The sequence below is a fragment of the Macaca thibetana genome, chromosome 20, assembly GCF_024542745.1.
Source record: "Macaca thibetana thibetana isolate TM-01 chromosome 20, ASM2454274v1, whole genome shotgun sequence".
NCBI lineage: Eukaryota > Metazoa > Chordata > Mammalia > Primates > Cercopithecidae > Macaca > Macaca thibetana.
Window position 1 is genome coordinate 53,531,739 of NC_065597.1, and position 16,550 is coordinate 53,548,288.

General features: G+C 46.2%; 2 protein-coding genes across 12 annotated transcripts in view; one reads left to right on the top strand and one right to left on the bottom strand.

Moving 5' to 3' along the window:
• PRKCB (protein kinase C beta) overlaps positions 1 to 10,731 on the bottom strand; it is a 382,510-nt gene extending 371,779 nt beyond the window's left edge. For both annotated transcript variants that reach the window (XM_050773830.1, XM_050773829.1), the window contains exons 1-2: positions 10,081 to 10,731; positions 9,037 to 9,068 (exon numbers count right to left, since the gene is read on the bottom strand). In XM_050773830.1, coding sequence (XP_050629787.1) covers positions 9,037 to 9,068; positions 10,081 to 10,253 — 205 coding nt within the window. In that variant the 5' untranslated portion in view covers positions 10,254 to 10,731. The remainder of the gene's footprint in view (positions 1 to 9,036; positions 9,069 to 10,080) is intronic.
• Positions 1 to 16,550, top strand: part of NDUFAB1 (NADH:ubiquinone oxidoreductase subunit AB1) — a 1,133,838-nt gene that overhangs the window by 870,089 nt on the left and 247,199 nt on the right. The gene's annotated exons all lie outside the window — the stretch shown is intronic.

Genomic DNA, 16,550 nt, shown 5'->3' on the forward strand with positions numbered 1-16,550 from the left:
TCATAATTCCCTGTAGTTCATTTATAATGCAAAAAAAAAAGAATATTCAACAGATATCTACTAAGTGCCCAGATTTGTGTTAGAGGGGTGTTAAAGACATATTAATACCAACTGAGACTTTCTCCTTAATGAAATCAGAAAGACAGATTTGACAAAAGTCCTTTCTCTGTAAGTGAGTCAACACTGTTTATTGTTAAACTACTTACAAAGTATCTTCTGAACAAGAGAAAATACTGTCCAAGTCCAAGGAATGAAGAGTTGTAATATATCAGAGATGGACACAGGGTGAGGAAGGTATTTGGGAGGCAATGTGAGTAATCTTGTGCCCCCTGAAAACTGACTTTCAGCTCAAAAAGCCTCTCACTGAAATGCTGTGCTCTCTCTTTTTATTTATTTTCTATTTATTGGCCCAGACTTGCTCCTCCACCTCTGAAATTGTCTGATTTTTCTTCTTTAGAACAGCCACCTCAAACTGCAAACCCTAAACAAAAAGGAAGTCAGCTCATTATCTGAGTCATTAACTAAGAGGAGATGAAGTTCTCTGTCAAACTGGGAAAGAAGCCATCTCAAAGTAACAGGCTAGTTCTACCAAATACTTACTCATCCTACTTGCAGCCATGATACAAATAAATATTTAGGCTTTCTCCATAGAATGTCACAAAGATAAGTCTCCTGCACATATTTTGTTTTGTTTTGTTTTTAATTGAGATAGGGTCTCGTTATATTGCCCAGACTGGTCTCGAACTCCTGGCCTCAAGCAATCCTCTTGCCTTGGCCTTCTGGAGTGCTGGGATTACAGGCATGAGCCACTGCCTTCAGCCCTGTTGCATATATTATCCAGGATATAGGCAGTTTTACAATACAGATTTTTAGCTGTAGTTCCTTGACAACTCAGACTTTCTCCAGTTGCCTCAGAAAATGAGAATGAGAAGTTGGGCTTTTTTTTTAAATTCCCAGACCACTGACTGTATCCCCAGCCATTACATAAGTTAGCTTCCCATTATATATTCTCCTAGTACCCAGTGCATTTTCTTCAAAGTACCTAATAAAAATGAGATTAAATATGGGTGCAACGATCTGTAGAATGTCTTGTCTCCCCCGACTACATCATAAGCTCCATTACAACAGAAATCTTCTCAATCTCATTCATCATCATATTTTGTCACCTAAAATAGCTCCTGACACATAGAACTTGACACATAGAACTTAACCAGTGAGGCCAGGCATGGTGGCTCTCTCCTGTAATCCCAGCACTTCGGGAGGTTGAGGTGGGCAGATCACTTGAGGTCATAGAGACCAGCCTGGCCAGCATGGTGAAACCCTGTCTCTACTAAAAATGCAAAAGTTAGCTGGGTGTGGTGGCACGAGCCTGTAACCACAGCTACTTGGGAGACTGAGCAGGAGAATCACTCAGTGAACCTGGAAGGCAGAGGTTACAGTGAACCAACATCGCACTACTGCATTCCAGCCTGGGTGAAAGAGTGAGATTCCGTCTAAAGCAAAGAAAAAAAAAGAAAGAAAGAAAGAAAGAGAGAGAGAACTTTTAGAAGGAGAATGGAAAGATGGGTGAATGGATGGATGCATGGATGGACAAATAGATAAATGGAAAAACAGATAGATGATGAAAAGAGAGATGGATGGACAAATGGAGGGATGGATGGATGAATAAATGAATGTATGTGGTGAACAGACGAATTTCCTACTGGATTTTCAAGCAGCCATCACACCTCCAAATGCCATATGTAAACACTGAGGATGTTGTATTCTCTGTAAAAAGGCTAACATTCTATCTATGGAATTTCACACAATTTCACTGAGGAGATTGGATGAATGAAGTCAAAGAATTCATGTTATTAGAGCAAATGCCAGAATATAAAGGACTTACCTTTGAAGGCATCAATCAGAGACAAACTTTTCAGCAGATCCCCCTATCTACCCAAGAATTAATTGAACTGCATAGTTAAAAGACCAGACCATAGCTTTTAAATTATACTTAGTAATTTAATGACCTGTATCTGAAAAGTAGCAAAAGAAGATGCATATTGTGAAAATTATGACATATTCTTTTTTTTTTTTTTTTTTTTTTTTTTTTTTGAGACAGAGTCTCGCTGTGTCTCCCAGGCTGGAGTGCAGTGGCCGGATCTCGGCTCACTGCAAGCTCCGCCTCCCGGGTTCACGCCATTCTCCCGCCTCAGCCTCCCAAGTAGCTGAGACTACAGGCGCCCGCCACCTCGCCCGGCTAGTTTTTTGTATTTTTAGTAGAGACGGGGTTTCACCGTGTTAGCCAGGATAGTCTCGATCTCCTGACCTCGTGATCCGCCCGCCTCGGCCTCCCAAAGTGCTGGGATTACAGGCTTGAGCCACCGCGCCCGGCCGACATATTCATCTACTTACATATATGTGTGTGTGTGTGTGAGGGAGAGAGAGAGAGAGAGAGAGAGAGACGGAAACAGAGAGACAGAGACAGAAGGATAAGCAGAGATGAGAAAAGAGGGACTCCAACAGGACACGTGTATATAAAACTATTTTCAAACCTTCAGTTAATTTTTTGACCAATTGCCTTCTTCTATATCTTCTTTCTTATTGGCCTAGATAAACTATAAACATGCCGCATCTAGTTGTGGGCCGTACCTGGAGTATCATTAGTGCTCGGAAATAATATATTTGTTAAAAATTATTTCCTAAGAATCTGTATATCATATCATCTAGATTTTCAAAGGTCATATTTTCCATATCTACTTAGAAAGACGTTCTGTTGCCCAGTGACAAAGCTTCAGGCTCCTCCTGAGTGCTCCACAGTGAAAAATGAATTTGCTGTTGCCTATCCAACAAATCAGCCCTCCTTTTTAAGACTCAGCGTTAACCCACTCAAAGATTCTTATTTCGATTGGGACATTGAGCCTGAAATCCCTCTTCAGGTGGAAAAAAAAAAAAAGAAAAAAGCCAGATCATCAAACACAAAGTCAAAAAGCCTCTGCCTTTTATTCACATAGAAGCCCGCAGGACACATTTAGAATAAGCTAAAAGGTGAGTGGAGTTTGGCTCACAGGTCTCTGGGGTCTGCTTCTGGGAAGAAAGAGAAGTGAAACAATAGAAGCAACCTCTAAACTTGCAGCCTGACTTGCTGATTTTTTGAAAAAATGGCCCTCTTTATGATTTTACTAAGAAAATTCAACCTGAAGTGCATGAGGTCATATTATACATTTCTAGGGAACACTGCCCAAAATAAAATTAACCTTTGATTCATTTTTTGTTATATAAATACACGTATGCTATGCTAATCTACATGTGTTAATTACCCACTAAAATAAACTTCTGTTTGATAGGGTAAATATTGAAAAAAACAACAATGGCTGGAGCCATGTCATGACTTGGGGTTTTTTAAGAATAATTATACCTACAAGATTTAAAAACCTGTTTTCTAATCTACATGGGAAAAAGAAGAGCTGACTTACTCATTATCATCAATTCTAGCTTTTCATAGAAAATAAAATTAACCTTTCATTTTTTGCGGTATAAAAAAGTGCAAACTCTTCTAATCTACATGTGCTAACTACACACTAAAATAAACTTATATTTGATTTGATAGAATTGATATTGATGAAAACAACTGTGGTCGGAGTCATGTCAGGCTTTGGGGTTTTTTAAGAATAATTTCAATTAGAAGATTTAAAAACATGTTTTCTAATCTACATGAGAAAAAGAAGAGCCAACTTACTCATTATAATCATCAATTCTAGCTTTTCATAGAAAATTTGTGCACTGGGGTTTTTCTAGAGAGTCCATGGCAGGTTCAGATCTTTCTCAGAAGGAAAGACAATGCTACCCAGGCCTGGGTTTCTGGGCCCAGACACTGAACTGAGCACTCATTGGTGTTACCCAATACCCAGGAAGAAATACGCCCAAGAAGAGAAACTATCTAAGTACATGAAAGAGACCTAGTCATTTAACAAGTTCCAGAATGAACTCTGTCCCACTTTGACACAGTTTCCTACTGCGAATCAAGTAACACTGATGGTCTCACTTAGAGTCATTGATACTTGCTGTGGCTATTTCTCATGCACCACCTCATTATTCTTCACCATAACCCTACGAGTTAGGTACTATTATCCCCATTTTACAGATGAGGAGACCAAGGTTGCTACTGGGGAATGACTTGCCCAAGATCACAGATGCAGTAAGCGGCCCATCACAGATATATACCCAGTTCTGCTGGACTCCAACTCCTTGCTACAAATTCCAAATCTCTATATTTCATTGCCTATTTCTACCAAATTCACTTCCTTTATAAAAACAAACAAAAAACACTTAGGGAGGCCAAAGCAGAATGAGACTCCTGGCTTGAGGCCAGGAGTTTGAGACCAGGCACAGGCAGCAAAGCAAGACCCGCTATCTCTACAAAAAAAATTTAAAATTAAAAAATATATATTTGGCCAGGTTCAGTGGCTCACACCTGTAATCCTAGCACTTTGGGAAGCTAAGGCGGGCAGATCACCTGAGGTCAGGAGTTCGAGACCAGCCTAACCAACATGGCAAAACTCCACCTCTACTAAAAATATAAAAATTAGCCAGGTATGGTGGCACACGCCTGTAGTCCCAGCTACTCAAGAAGCTGAGGTACAAGAATCACTTGAACCCGGGAAGTGGAGGTTGCAGTGAGCTAGATCATGCCACTGCACCCCAGTCTGGATGACAGAATAGACTCCGTCTCAAAAAAAAAAAAAAGGTGTGGTGACACACACCTGCAGTCCCAGCTACTCAGGAGACTGAGGCAGGAGAATCGCTTGAGCTCAGGAGTTTGAGGCTGCAGTGAGCTATGATCATGTCACTGCCCTCCAGCCTGGCCACACAGTGAGACCTTGTCTCTGAGAACAAAATTTAAAAAAAAAAAAAAAGGAAGAAGGTTTTTCTCGCTACCAAACTATAAAGTCTTCTGAGAATAAGTCTCATTCTACCCAATGGCTTGGGTAGAATTAATTAATTACAATTAAAGCTCAAATGCGGGTCCTAAGTTCCTGTAAAGAATGCCATAGAGACAGCCGGCACTGTGGCTCATGCCTGTAATCCCAACACTTTGGGAGTCCGTGGCAAGTGAATCACCTGAGGTCAGAAGTTTTAGACCAGCCTGGCCAACATGGTGAAACCCCATCTCTACATAATTTTGTAAAAATATTAAAATTATCCAGGTGTGGTGGTGGGCCCCCGTAATCCCACATAATCCCAGTTATTTGGATGGCTGAGGCAGAAGAATCGCTTGAACCCCAGGAGATGGAGGTTACCGTGAGTTGAAATGGTGCCACTGCACTCCAGCCTGGGCAACAGAGCGAGACTCCGTCTTGGAAAAAAAAAAAAAAGGAAAAGAAAAAATAATGCCATAGAGAGAAATCTGCCTTGCTTGTCAAAGGAGTTCCACTTCTACTCTAGAATTTAGGCAATTTTACAATAGGGATCTTCAGCCCCAGTTCCCTGTCATCAAATACATTCTTAAATTACCTCCCAGAGAGTGGTTTTATAAGAAATAGAAATAGACAGAGTGGAAACAAAAAGGGAGAAATTATGTGGCAGTCAACCTAAAGTTTTGTCCTATCATCATACAAAAGCAAGAAAATCGATTCTTAAGCTCCCCTGAGCACGTAGAAATCCATAATTTCCTGTGGTTTATGAGTTTTCAATCCTTCCTCTCCCAACCCATAGCAGTGTACCCAATTTCCATATAAAGCATGAAGGTAACTCTCAATGGTTTCTTTGCCTTGAGATCATCCTACATACCTCCTACCGGAGTGGCAGAGACGATATCCTCTCTCTGCTTATATTTTTGAAATGGAAACATCCTCTAAATAGTGGCTGCCTGAAATAAACACTACATTTCCCACATGCTCCCTCGCAGCAAGGTGTGGGTATGTGATTAAACCCTAGCTAATAGGATATAAGTCGAAGGATCTTGAGCAGCTTCCCCAAGTGACACCGAGCATGTGCTATTTGCCCTTCTTTACCCCTTTCTTCCTTCCTGCTAGCTGAAAGAAGGGTGTGAGGGAGGACTCCACAGTCTAGCATCCTTCTTGGACCAGAAGATAATTGTCACTCCGCAGGGATGGCAGAGCAGAAAACTGAAAGGAACTTGAGGCCCTGGGTTCTGGATTGCTGACTTAAGTGAGATCATAAAACCTTATGTGTTTTGTATAAACTGTTGATTCCATTGTAAGTGGATTCACTTTCAGAGGAAATATTTGGTACCAAGAACAATCAGATACTAAGGAACTCCTCAGTGGTTCCAGAATTAGTCCCAGGCAATGCTGAGTACCAGGGATAAATTTCCCTCCTTCCTGTATGTTCCCATTCTAAACATCTCAATTTCAGGGACTGCCAATCTGCCCCTCCCCTCACTCCTCCCTACTCCTGCCCAAATGGAATATGCTGTCAAAGCAGCTACACAGAGTGACCAGAAGTTCATGGCTGAATTTTGACTCTTACCTGGCAGGCAGTTCCATAGCAAAGCAACCCTGCAGAGCCAGTCTTCTCTTGTACCAGCTGCCCCACCATTGGGGTAGTCTGGGGACAATCATAAGAGCTGATATTTTCTGAGCATACTCTGTGCCAAGCTCTGGCCCAAGAATCTTGGATATTGCAATGAGTTGGAGCTGCTCAGCCACACTATGGTACTGTTACTGGCTCCGTTTTATAGACAAGGAGGCTGAAATACAGAGAAGCTAAGTAATACGCCTGAGAAGTCTCAAAGCCAGGATTCAGACCGACAGGGACTTGCCTGGTAGCCTGTGCACAGGCCCACTTCTCTACACTGCCTCTTGGTCAGGAGGCAGGGAGGAGAAAAAGAAAGGCAATTTAAAAAATAGACACTCCAGAGGGGCATAGCGGCTCACACCTATAATCCTAACACTGCGGGGCTGAGGTGGGAGGACTGCTTGAAGCCAGGAGTTCAAGACCAGTCTAGGCAACATCGCAAGACCCCTTCTCTACAAAAGTTGTTTTAAAATTAGACAGGCATGGTGGTGTGTACTTGTAGTCCCAGCTACTCAGGAGGCTGATGCGGTAGGATCGCTTGAGCCCATGAGTTTGAGGCTGCAGTGAGCTCTGATCATACCACTGTACTCAGCCTGGGCAACAGAGTGAGACTCTGTCAAAAAAAAAAAAAAAAAAAAAAAAGGCATTCCTATCTCTAAAGTGGCCATATTTCATGACAAACTTTAATTCTGCCTTTTTCTCATAACATCAAAAAAGTCCTGTTATCTTCCAGACTTTGAGTTAGAGGATCTCCTATTTCAGATGTGTCATGCCTTGCACATTCCAAAGTGACTTTCCCATCCATCAATAACAACACAGCAGGTGGCATAGAAGAGCTGTGGTAAAAATGTTTAAAAATCGCCCCCGGCCTCAGCAAGAGACAAAGACTGAAACTGATTCATGGAAGTGAAAGGCAACCTCAAAGAAGAAATTACATATTCCAGCACCAAGACACTATTGGTGTTTTGTTTGAGGGGTCAAAGTTCTAGAAAACAGTCCAAACTTGTTTGCACCAGGGCCTAAGTTGTTGCCACTTAAAAAGACTTGAGGAGTCCTCTGGTGTGGGGCAGTGGATCCAAATCTTGGTAAGAGAGGCTGCGTAGGTTGGCAGGGCTCACTGAGCCCACTGGGGCCTCGATCTCAGAAGAGTATGCACAAGTCTCAGAGGAGCACAGTGCCACGCTGCCAGCAAGCAAACATTCTGCACCACTGATGATGCCACCTACATTCACTAGGGATCACTTTACTTTTCCCTGGAGGGTGGAGGTGCAGCCACAAAACTGTCAGTCAGTGCTAAATCACATATCAGACTCTTCCACACTCAAATACTTTCTTTTGATTTAAACCCAGCTCCCCAGGGTGGTGGTCAATTTGCCCCTAAAGATACAATACCCCAGAACCCAGAAATGCACTGTTTCTTACCAAACTCAATCTCGCCAAGCCTAAGAGAAAATTAAAAAAAAAAAAAAAAACATACACACACAAACTTTCCAGATGAGAGGTTGCAAATTTAAATGCCTACAGGGGCCAGAAATGGATGAAGTGGTCCCAACTGCAATCAACTGAGACAAAATGGTAAAGCTGTTCCCCATCTACGACAACGGCTCTCAGCTCCAAACGATTGTTTTCACGCGAAAGTCAGACGATTTCTCAGCAAAATTAAAGTTGGAAATTAGGATGTGCATGTGAAATCTCCCGGTTCTAAAATGTTCACATCAAATTCACAAATAAGACACCCTAAGGGCTACACAGAACTGCGCGTGACTTTTGGTCCTGGAGAGCCAATTTGTAATCTGTCTTTCAGACAGGAGCCCCAAAGACGGGGGAGGGGGGCACCTTACACGTGATCAAGTCACCACCAGCAGGTTTGATACCCCTGGTTAGGGTCCAGGATCTCAAGCCAGATGCAAGAACTCAGGTAACCAGTGCCCTGGAGACCTTTCTGTTTCTACCCAGAAGATAGGGTGATTTAAACCAGGATCTGAGAAACACCTCCTCTGGAACTACTTCTTTCAGAGAGAGAGGAGGCCCAGGAGACAAATACAGTCGTCTTTCTAGGGGATGTACCATCTGCAGAGGAGCAGCAGCCACCTGCGGAGACCTCTGCAAGGCAGGGCGAGGCAGAACCTCCCTGGGTGAGATAAGGAAGGGACATGGGCAGAGAAAGGGGGAGGAACTAAGAGGGACAGGTTCTCCCAGAAACGTCCCGGGAAGACGCTTTCTCCCCCAGCAGAACTGACCATGCCAGGATTGCTTCAGGAGGCTGCTTTGACTCTTCCAGAGCAGGGAAGGCAGGAAGGGTAGGTGCACTTCCTTGGCATGTAAGCCTCCCAGCGCCATCGGCCCCAGTCACACACACACCCCTTAAAAGGACCCTGTTGTGGTGAAGAATTCCTAGCCTGGGAGGTCACTCTGACCAAAGTAATTCTTTCACTCTCTGCCTAACTCAGTAACTTCTATAAAGTCTTTTTCGCCCTCTCTTCCCACAAATAGCATCCCCAAAGCCCCAGAGCCTACCTTGGCACTGGAATCCCTGCTTCCCGAAGCCCCTGCAAAAGCAGAAAGAGGTGTATGTCAGGCAGCCCGGGGGAGCCCAGCCTCCAGCTAGTTCCCCACAGAGTCACCCCCCTTCCTCCCTGCCTCTGCACCCCAGGTGCAAACTCCCAGCCACAGGCGGGTGCCCAAGAGTCTTCCGCCTTTGTGGGGGTAGGTGGGAGCTCGGCTGCAACCCCCATCTCCCTTCACTCCTGCAGAAGAGAGAAGGCTGCGACCACCAGGTGGCGGGATAGTGGGGAGCGTTTCCCGGGGTAGGGGCTGAAGGCAGGCAGTAGATCTGCCCACAGATGCCCCAGCACCCTCCGGAAAAGAGAAGAGATAAAGACGCATTCTGAGGGAGGGCGAGAGTGACCCCGCGGCGGTGGTGTCCCCTGGGAGGGGGACTGGGAAGGAGGAAAGGATGCCCCACTACTGAAGGGACCGGGGAAGAAAGGGGCCCGCAGTGATATGACCGAGGAGTGGAAAGGGGAACCCAGGCCCTCGGGAAGGGGCAATGGGAGATAACACAGGGCGCTGCTCGGAGGCAAAGAGGAGGGAGAAAGGATGTCCCATGCCCGCAGGGAGATAGAGAAGGACACCCAGGGCGCTGCCCTCCGGAAACAAGGGGTGGGGGGCGAGGGCTCCTCGCGCCCGGAAGCAGGCGGAGAGATAGGGAACCCCGGGTCAGAGAGCACCCGAGGCGCTGCCCTCCAGGGCAGGCACAGACCCCGCGCGCTCCTAGCCAGGTGGAGCAAAGGCGCCCGCGACGCTGCCCCTGGGCGCTCTAGAGGCGCCTGGGAGCAGGAGAGGGCAGGAGGCGCCCCGCGGAGGACCGTCTGGGACCGGGGTGGGGACAGGGCAACCGCAGGACTGTCCATTCGGGAGTCCCAGGCAGCAGGGTCCGGAGCGGGGAGTCCGGGGACGCGGGGTCCCGGGGTGCGGAGGGCGCAGAGGGCGCGGAGACGGGTCCCCGGCGCGGCGCTGCCCTCGGGGGCCCGGAAAGGTGCCCTGCGCGCGCGCGCTCACCAGATGAAGTCGGTGCAGTGGCTGCAGAAGGTGGGCTGCTTGAAGAAGCGGGCGGTAAATTTGTGGTTCTTGACCTCGTGCACGTTCTTCTGCCGGAGGGCGCCTTTGCGGGCGAAGCGCACGGTGCTCTCCTCGCCTTCGCTCGGCGGCGGCCCCGCAGCCGGGTCAGCCATCTTGCGCGCGGGGAGCCGGAGCCTGAGAGGTGCCGGCCCCGGGGCCCCGGGACCGCGGGCTGCGGGCCGGGGAGGAGCTGGAGGCGGCGGCCGCTGCTGCACCCGGGGCCGCGGGCGCTTCCCCTGCGCCGGCTCTGGCGGCCGAGGCGCGCGGAGCCGGGGCTGTCACTCGCCCAGCTGCTGCCGCTCGTCCAGCTGCGCTTGGCACCGCTGGCCCCAGCTGCGGGGGAGGGAGGCGGAGCCCCGGGCCAGTCCCGCCCTCCTCATTTGCATCGCGTCCAGGCCCCGCCCAGCGCCGCCAGCTGCTTTACATATCCGCGCCCCGGCGGCGGTGGGCCTCGCGGCGAAGCGTCCACAGCCGCAGCTCTGCAGCGATGGGACCTCAGCCCGGGGTCGCCGGACCCAAGCCTCGCCCCTCACCCCACCCCGTGCTCGGCCCCCGGGGCTGCGTTCAAGAGATGTGCCCCGGGGAGGAGCGAGAGTGGAAGGACCTACGGGGTGAAGGGGAGCGGGTGGAAGGGGTGGGGCGCAGCGAATTCCACCCCGGCCTCTGCGGAGACTGGTACCCATCCACCCCCATCCATCCCATTGGTCATTCTGCACGCGTCTCCTGGAGGGATGGGCTCCCGCTGTCACTCATTCGGAAAGGCTTGTGGCCGCACACACTTACACACACATACACATACACGTTCCGCAGAGGTAGGGGAGGAGCGATCTTTATTTTATATATCTCTAACTCCACCACAAAGAAGATTCTTGGCTTTGCTTGCCGCCTGCACGTTTGGAAGAGAACTCCCTACCTTCTGTCCATCCCCTCTACAAAAAGACTCCGTTTCCCCAACTGTAACATAGGGTTAACAGTGTGGGGGGGAAGGATTTCAGTAGATCATTATTTTCCAAATTTCATTCATTTCTGACTCGACTTCACAAATTCTGGTCGTATTTGTGCACCCTCTGGCGGGGGGTGGGGAAAACCTGTCTCTTTTGGTCTATCTGAGTTTGAATAGCAAGAGGTATCTATGTTATCAAAATATCTCCAGGTGCCGTCATCTGCCCTAAGCATCTTCGACTGAAGTCATCTTTTATTTGTTAAGAGAGGAAATTAATAAATGCTACAGGAGTGTTAAAGACATTAATATCAAACCAGGACTCTCCCCTTGATGTGATCTGAAGGTAACTGAAAGGGTAATAATTGTCTGCAATGTGTAATTCAATGTTATTTAGCGCCCTGTTCATGCACAAGGCCTAAACATACCCACAGCCACCATGTCCTCCACTCTGGGAACGCAGAGCTTCATTAGACCGTGAGCTCCTTCACCAGACCTAGGTTCTGTGAGAGCAGGGGGGTTGCTCACCACCATGTCGCCCAGCACCAAGCTCCGTGCCTGACACCTCCCAAGAGCCCAGTAAATATTGGTTGGTTGAGTGAAGGCATGGATGAATAAGTGAATGAATGAAGACTTAAAGGATGGCACTCCTTACCCCCACTCACACCCAGTAGGTGTTTAATAATAAATATCAAGTGATTGAGATGGGCATCAGGTACTTGTTCTGTCTTATTTAGCCCCCGTGACAATGCTATGTAGATCTGGTAACTTTCATTATGGATAAGGATGGGGAGGTTCAGAGTGATTAAGATACACCCACAGTCATACCGTTGCTGAATGGTGATTGGGCTGGCCTGACTACAAAGCATCCTGGTGACAAAGAGATAAACCTGAGTAGTGGTGGATGAAGGCGGGCAGGCTGGAGTTGCACGAGCTCAGGTCCCACTATGACAATTTTGCCTGGAAGCTGCTAAGTGGTAAGTCATTATTAGGTAGCATGTCGAGAGCAAGGGCTACAATAATAGAATGTCCCTCTCCTACATAGTAATTCAAAGGTAAGGAGGAAAAAATAGCATTCACTTTTAAGGTTGACATGTTTGGGAAACTGGATGTGCCTGTCTATTATTAGTCCTTTAAGAGGCCCCACCACCTCCCAGTGAGGCTTGGGAAAACATCCCAGGAGACATTGCTGCTTGAAGTAGTTTTCCTTTGAACTGATGAGCTGGAAGCTCACAGTCCACATCCTGCCTTTTGAATGAAGTGCCCTGGATGACTTTGGTCTGTAACAACAAACAGTACCTCATGGCGCCAGGGCCTGGGGATGCAAGGGCTGTGGATGGAGAAGAGCCACTTGGTTCTTGAAGGCATTGCACCAACTGAGGATGAGAAATGTGGTTCCCATTGGACCCAGATGCCTGTTGGTCAGGGGTCTCAAAGTGGTAGCTCCAGATGCTCTATTTTTTTAAGCTAGCCCAATGGTTTTTATTATTATTATTATTATTATTATTATTATTCAAGTGTCATAGAATTTTACCTAAATATCCAGATTCTGATTTATCTAGGAAAAAAAGATATAGCTAAATGGAGCCTACATTCCTGCACTCACTCATACATTTGTTCTTTCAATCAACAAATTGCTTATTAAGCACCCACTACATGCTGTTCCAAATACTGTTAAACAAACCAGACAGAGGTCCCTGCCCACATGGAGCTTATAGTCTAATGGGGAAGGGACAGTAATAACCTAACCAACTAATGAATCCATACCAGGTGGGGTATAATAGAATGTTCGTAAAGAAAAATAAAGCATCATTATAAAGACTATAGGTAAAGCCTTTATAATATGGGGCCATCTGAGCAAGGCCTGAATAAAGTGAGAGGGTGAGCCAGGGGACTATCGAGAGTTTCCAGACAGAGAAAACAGCAAATGCAAAGAGCCTAGGGGAGGATCATGCTTGGTATATTGGAGAAACAGCGAGAAGGCCTCAGTGGTTGGATGAACAGAGAGGATAAAGGACTTATGAGATGAGGTCAGGGAGGTAGCAGGGCCCCAAAGGGCTTTGTAAATGTGATAAGGAGTTTGGATTTCACTCCAGTGAATGGAAGCCATTGGAGGGTTGGAAGCTGAGGAGTAGCCTGATATGACTTATGGGGTTTTCTTTTTAAAAGCTTACCCTAGCTACTATGTGGAACTTAGAGGAGAAAGGGTGGAGGCAGGAAGAGCAGTGAATAGGTCAAATAAGCAGATCAGGCAAGAGATTAGGGCAACATGGCATAGTGCCACCTGGTGCTGTACGGCAGTGTCTCTCATGTCACCAGAGCACCCCAGGCCTGCTCTGTTCATGAAGGAGTGAATACTGGTCACTCGAAAGATTTCAGAGACAGTGAGGGGGCAGGTTGCTCTGGCTGGGAGTGGAGTCCAAGATCCCTTTGCTCCAGACCTGTGGCTGCCATAAAAAATTGTAACAAAACAGTGTGGCTAGAAATAACAAAAATTTATTCTCTTATCATTCTAGTGGCCAGAAACCATAAATCAAGGTGTCAGCAGGGCCACATTCCCTCTGGAGCCTTCAGAGGGGAATGCTTCCTTGCCTCTTGTGGCTTCTGGAGGCCATCAGCATTCCTTGGCTTCGCTGGCTTGTCGCCACATCACTCCCATCCTCCTCTGTCTTTACATCACCCTCTCCTCTGCGTGCCTATCTTCACCCCTTCTGTCTGTCTAATATCACCTGTATATCTCTTTTTTATTTTTTTTCAAGGTGGAGTTTTGCTCTTGTTGCCCAGGCTGGAGTGCAATCTCTGCCTTCCGGGTTCAAGTGATTTTCCTGCCTCAGCCTCCCAAGTAGCTGGGATTACAGGCACCCGCCACCATGCCTGGCTAATCTTTGTATTTTTAGTAGAAACGAGGTTTCACCATGTTGGCCAGGCTGGTCTCAAACTCCTGACCTCCGGTGATCTGCCCGCCTTCAGCCTCCCAAGTGCTAGAATTACAGGCGTGAGCCACCTCTCTGGCCCTATCCCTTATTTATCTCTTCTATGGACACTGGTCCTTGGATTTAGGGCTCCCCTGGATAATCCGAGATGATCTCTTCATCTCAGAATCCTTAATATAGTTACATCTGCAAAGACCCCTTTGCCAAATAAAATGACATTCACAAGTTCCAGGAATTATAACATGGGTATACCTTCTTGCAGGCTACCATTTAAATGACTACAGTGATAACCCTGGGCAAGTCACTTACTTCCTCCTTCTGTGTCTCATTTTCCTCTTCTCTAAGGAAGGACAAGGATGGAGTAGTTTGTCTCTCAACCCCTTTATTCTTTTGTTTTTTGTTTTGTTTGGTTTTGGTTTTCTTTGAGATGGAGTCCTGCTCTGTCACCCAGGCTGGAGTGCAGTGGGGTGATCTCAGCTCACTGCAACTTCCACCTCCCAGGTTCAAACTATTCTCCTGCCTCAGCCTCCCAAGTAGCTAGGATTACAGGTGTGTGCCACCACACACAGCTAATTTTTGTATTTTTAGTAGAGACAGGGTTTCACCATGTTGGCCAGGCTGGTCTCAAACTCCTGACTTCAGGTGATCCACCCGCCTCAGCCTCCCAAAGTGCAGGGATTACAGGCATGAGCCACCGTGCCCAGCCTCAATCCCTTTGTTCTAAGGATGCACTCTTCAACACAGTTGTCACAGTACCCACATGTGGCTGCTGAGCATTTGAAATGTGGCTAGTCTGAATTGAGATATGATTTCAAGCATAAAAATATACACTAAATTTCAAGCATGCAGTATGAAAAATAATGTAAAATACCTCATAAATAATTTTTATTAGCCTAGCATGGTGGTACACACCTGTAGTCCTATCTACCTGGGAGGCTGAGGCAAGAGGATTGCTTGAGCCCAGGAGATTGAGGCTGCAGTGAGCCATGATCACACCACTGTACTCCAGCCTGGGTGACAGAGCAAAACCCTGTCTCCAAATAATTATAATTATAATAATGATTACTATTATCTTTATTGCATATTGAAATAATATTTCTGCTATATTTGGATAATCAAATTTCTGTCTCAAATTAATTTCACCTTTTCTGTTTGTTTATATTTTTTGTAATGTACCTGCTGGAAAATGTAAAATTATTTATGTGGCCTACATTATATGTACTTGGGCAGCTCTGTTCTAAAGAATAGATTTAAAATTATATCAAGTAACCCAATAAAAACAACTGGATACTATAAAAGAAAGTTCATCTCTATTCCATGTGGCATCAGCAGTGGTGTTTGACTGGAAGCTGAAGTGTCCACTTTGAAGATTCTCATTCATGTGGCTAATAAGTTGGTGCGAGCTGTCAGTTGAAAGTTCACCCAAGGCTTTGGCCAAGGGTGTCGGTTCCTCTTCATATGGGCCTCTCCACTGGCTGCTTGGAATTCTTCCTAGCATGGTAGCTGAATCCCAAGAGTGAGAGCTCCAAAAGATAGGAAGTGGAGAATGAGAGTTTCTTAAGATCTGACCCACAAACTGGCACAATATCATTTCCGATACATGCCATTGATCAGGCAGACAGAGAGCCCATATTCAAGGAGAGACCCCATTTCTCAGTGGAAAGAATGTCAAAGAATTTGGGGGTCACAGGTGAGGAACTCAAATATTTGTTGAATTAATAAAATGTCACAATTCCTATCTGACATATGAAGAAACAGAGACTTGAAAAGTTAAGCAACTCTCAAGTTCACTTAGAACTGCTACTAATTGTAACTAAAAACCTATAGTGAGAAACAAGAAAGGGCCAGGTGTAGTGGAGGCTCATGCCTCCACTTTGGGAAGCCAAGGTGGGAAGGCTACTTGAGTCTAGGAGTCTGAGACCAGTCGAGGCAATATAGCAAGACCCCATCTCTACAAAAACTATTTTTTTAGTTAGCCTGACAGGTAGTCCACACTTGTAGTCCCAGCTACTCAGGAGGCTGAGGCAGGAGGATCATTTGAACCTGTGAGTTGGGGGTTGCAGTGAGCCACGATTGTGCCACCACACTCCAGTTTGGATGACAGAGTGAGACCTTATCTCAAAAAGAAAGAGAGGAAGAGAGATGAGGGAGAAAGAAAGAGATAGAGGGGAAGGAAGGCAGGAAGGCAGGAAGGGAGGGAGGGAGGGGAGTATGGCCCATTCAAAGGGAAAAAATAAACCAACAGAAACTGTCCCAGAGAATGATCAGAAGGTGAGCCTACTAGACAATGGCTTTAAAGCAACTATCTTAAAGATGCTCAAAGAACTAAAGGAAGACATGGAAAAAGAAAAAAATGCATAAACATAATGGAAATGTCAATTAAAAAATAGAAAACCCAAAAAGAAACCAAAAAGAAATTCTAGAGGTGAAAAAACAATAAATGAAATGAAAAAATCACTAAATAGATTCAAAGGCAGATTTAAGCAAGCAGAAAAAAGAATTCACAATTTAAATATAGGACAGTTGAAATTATTGAG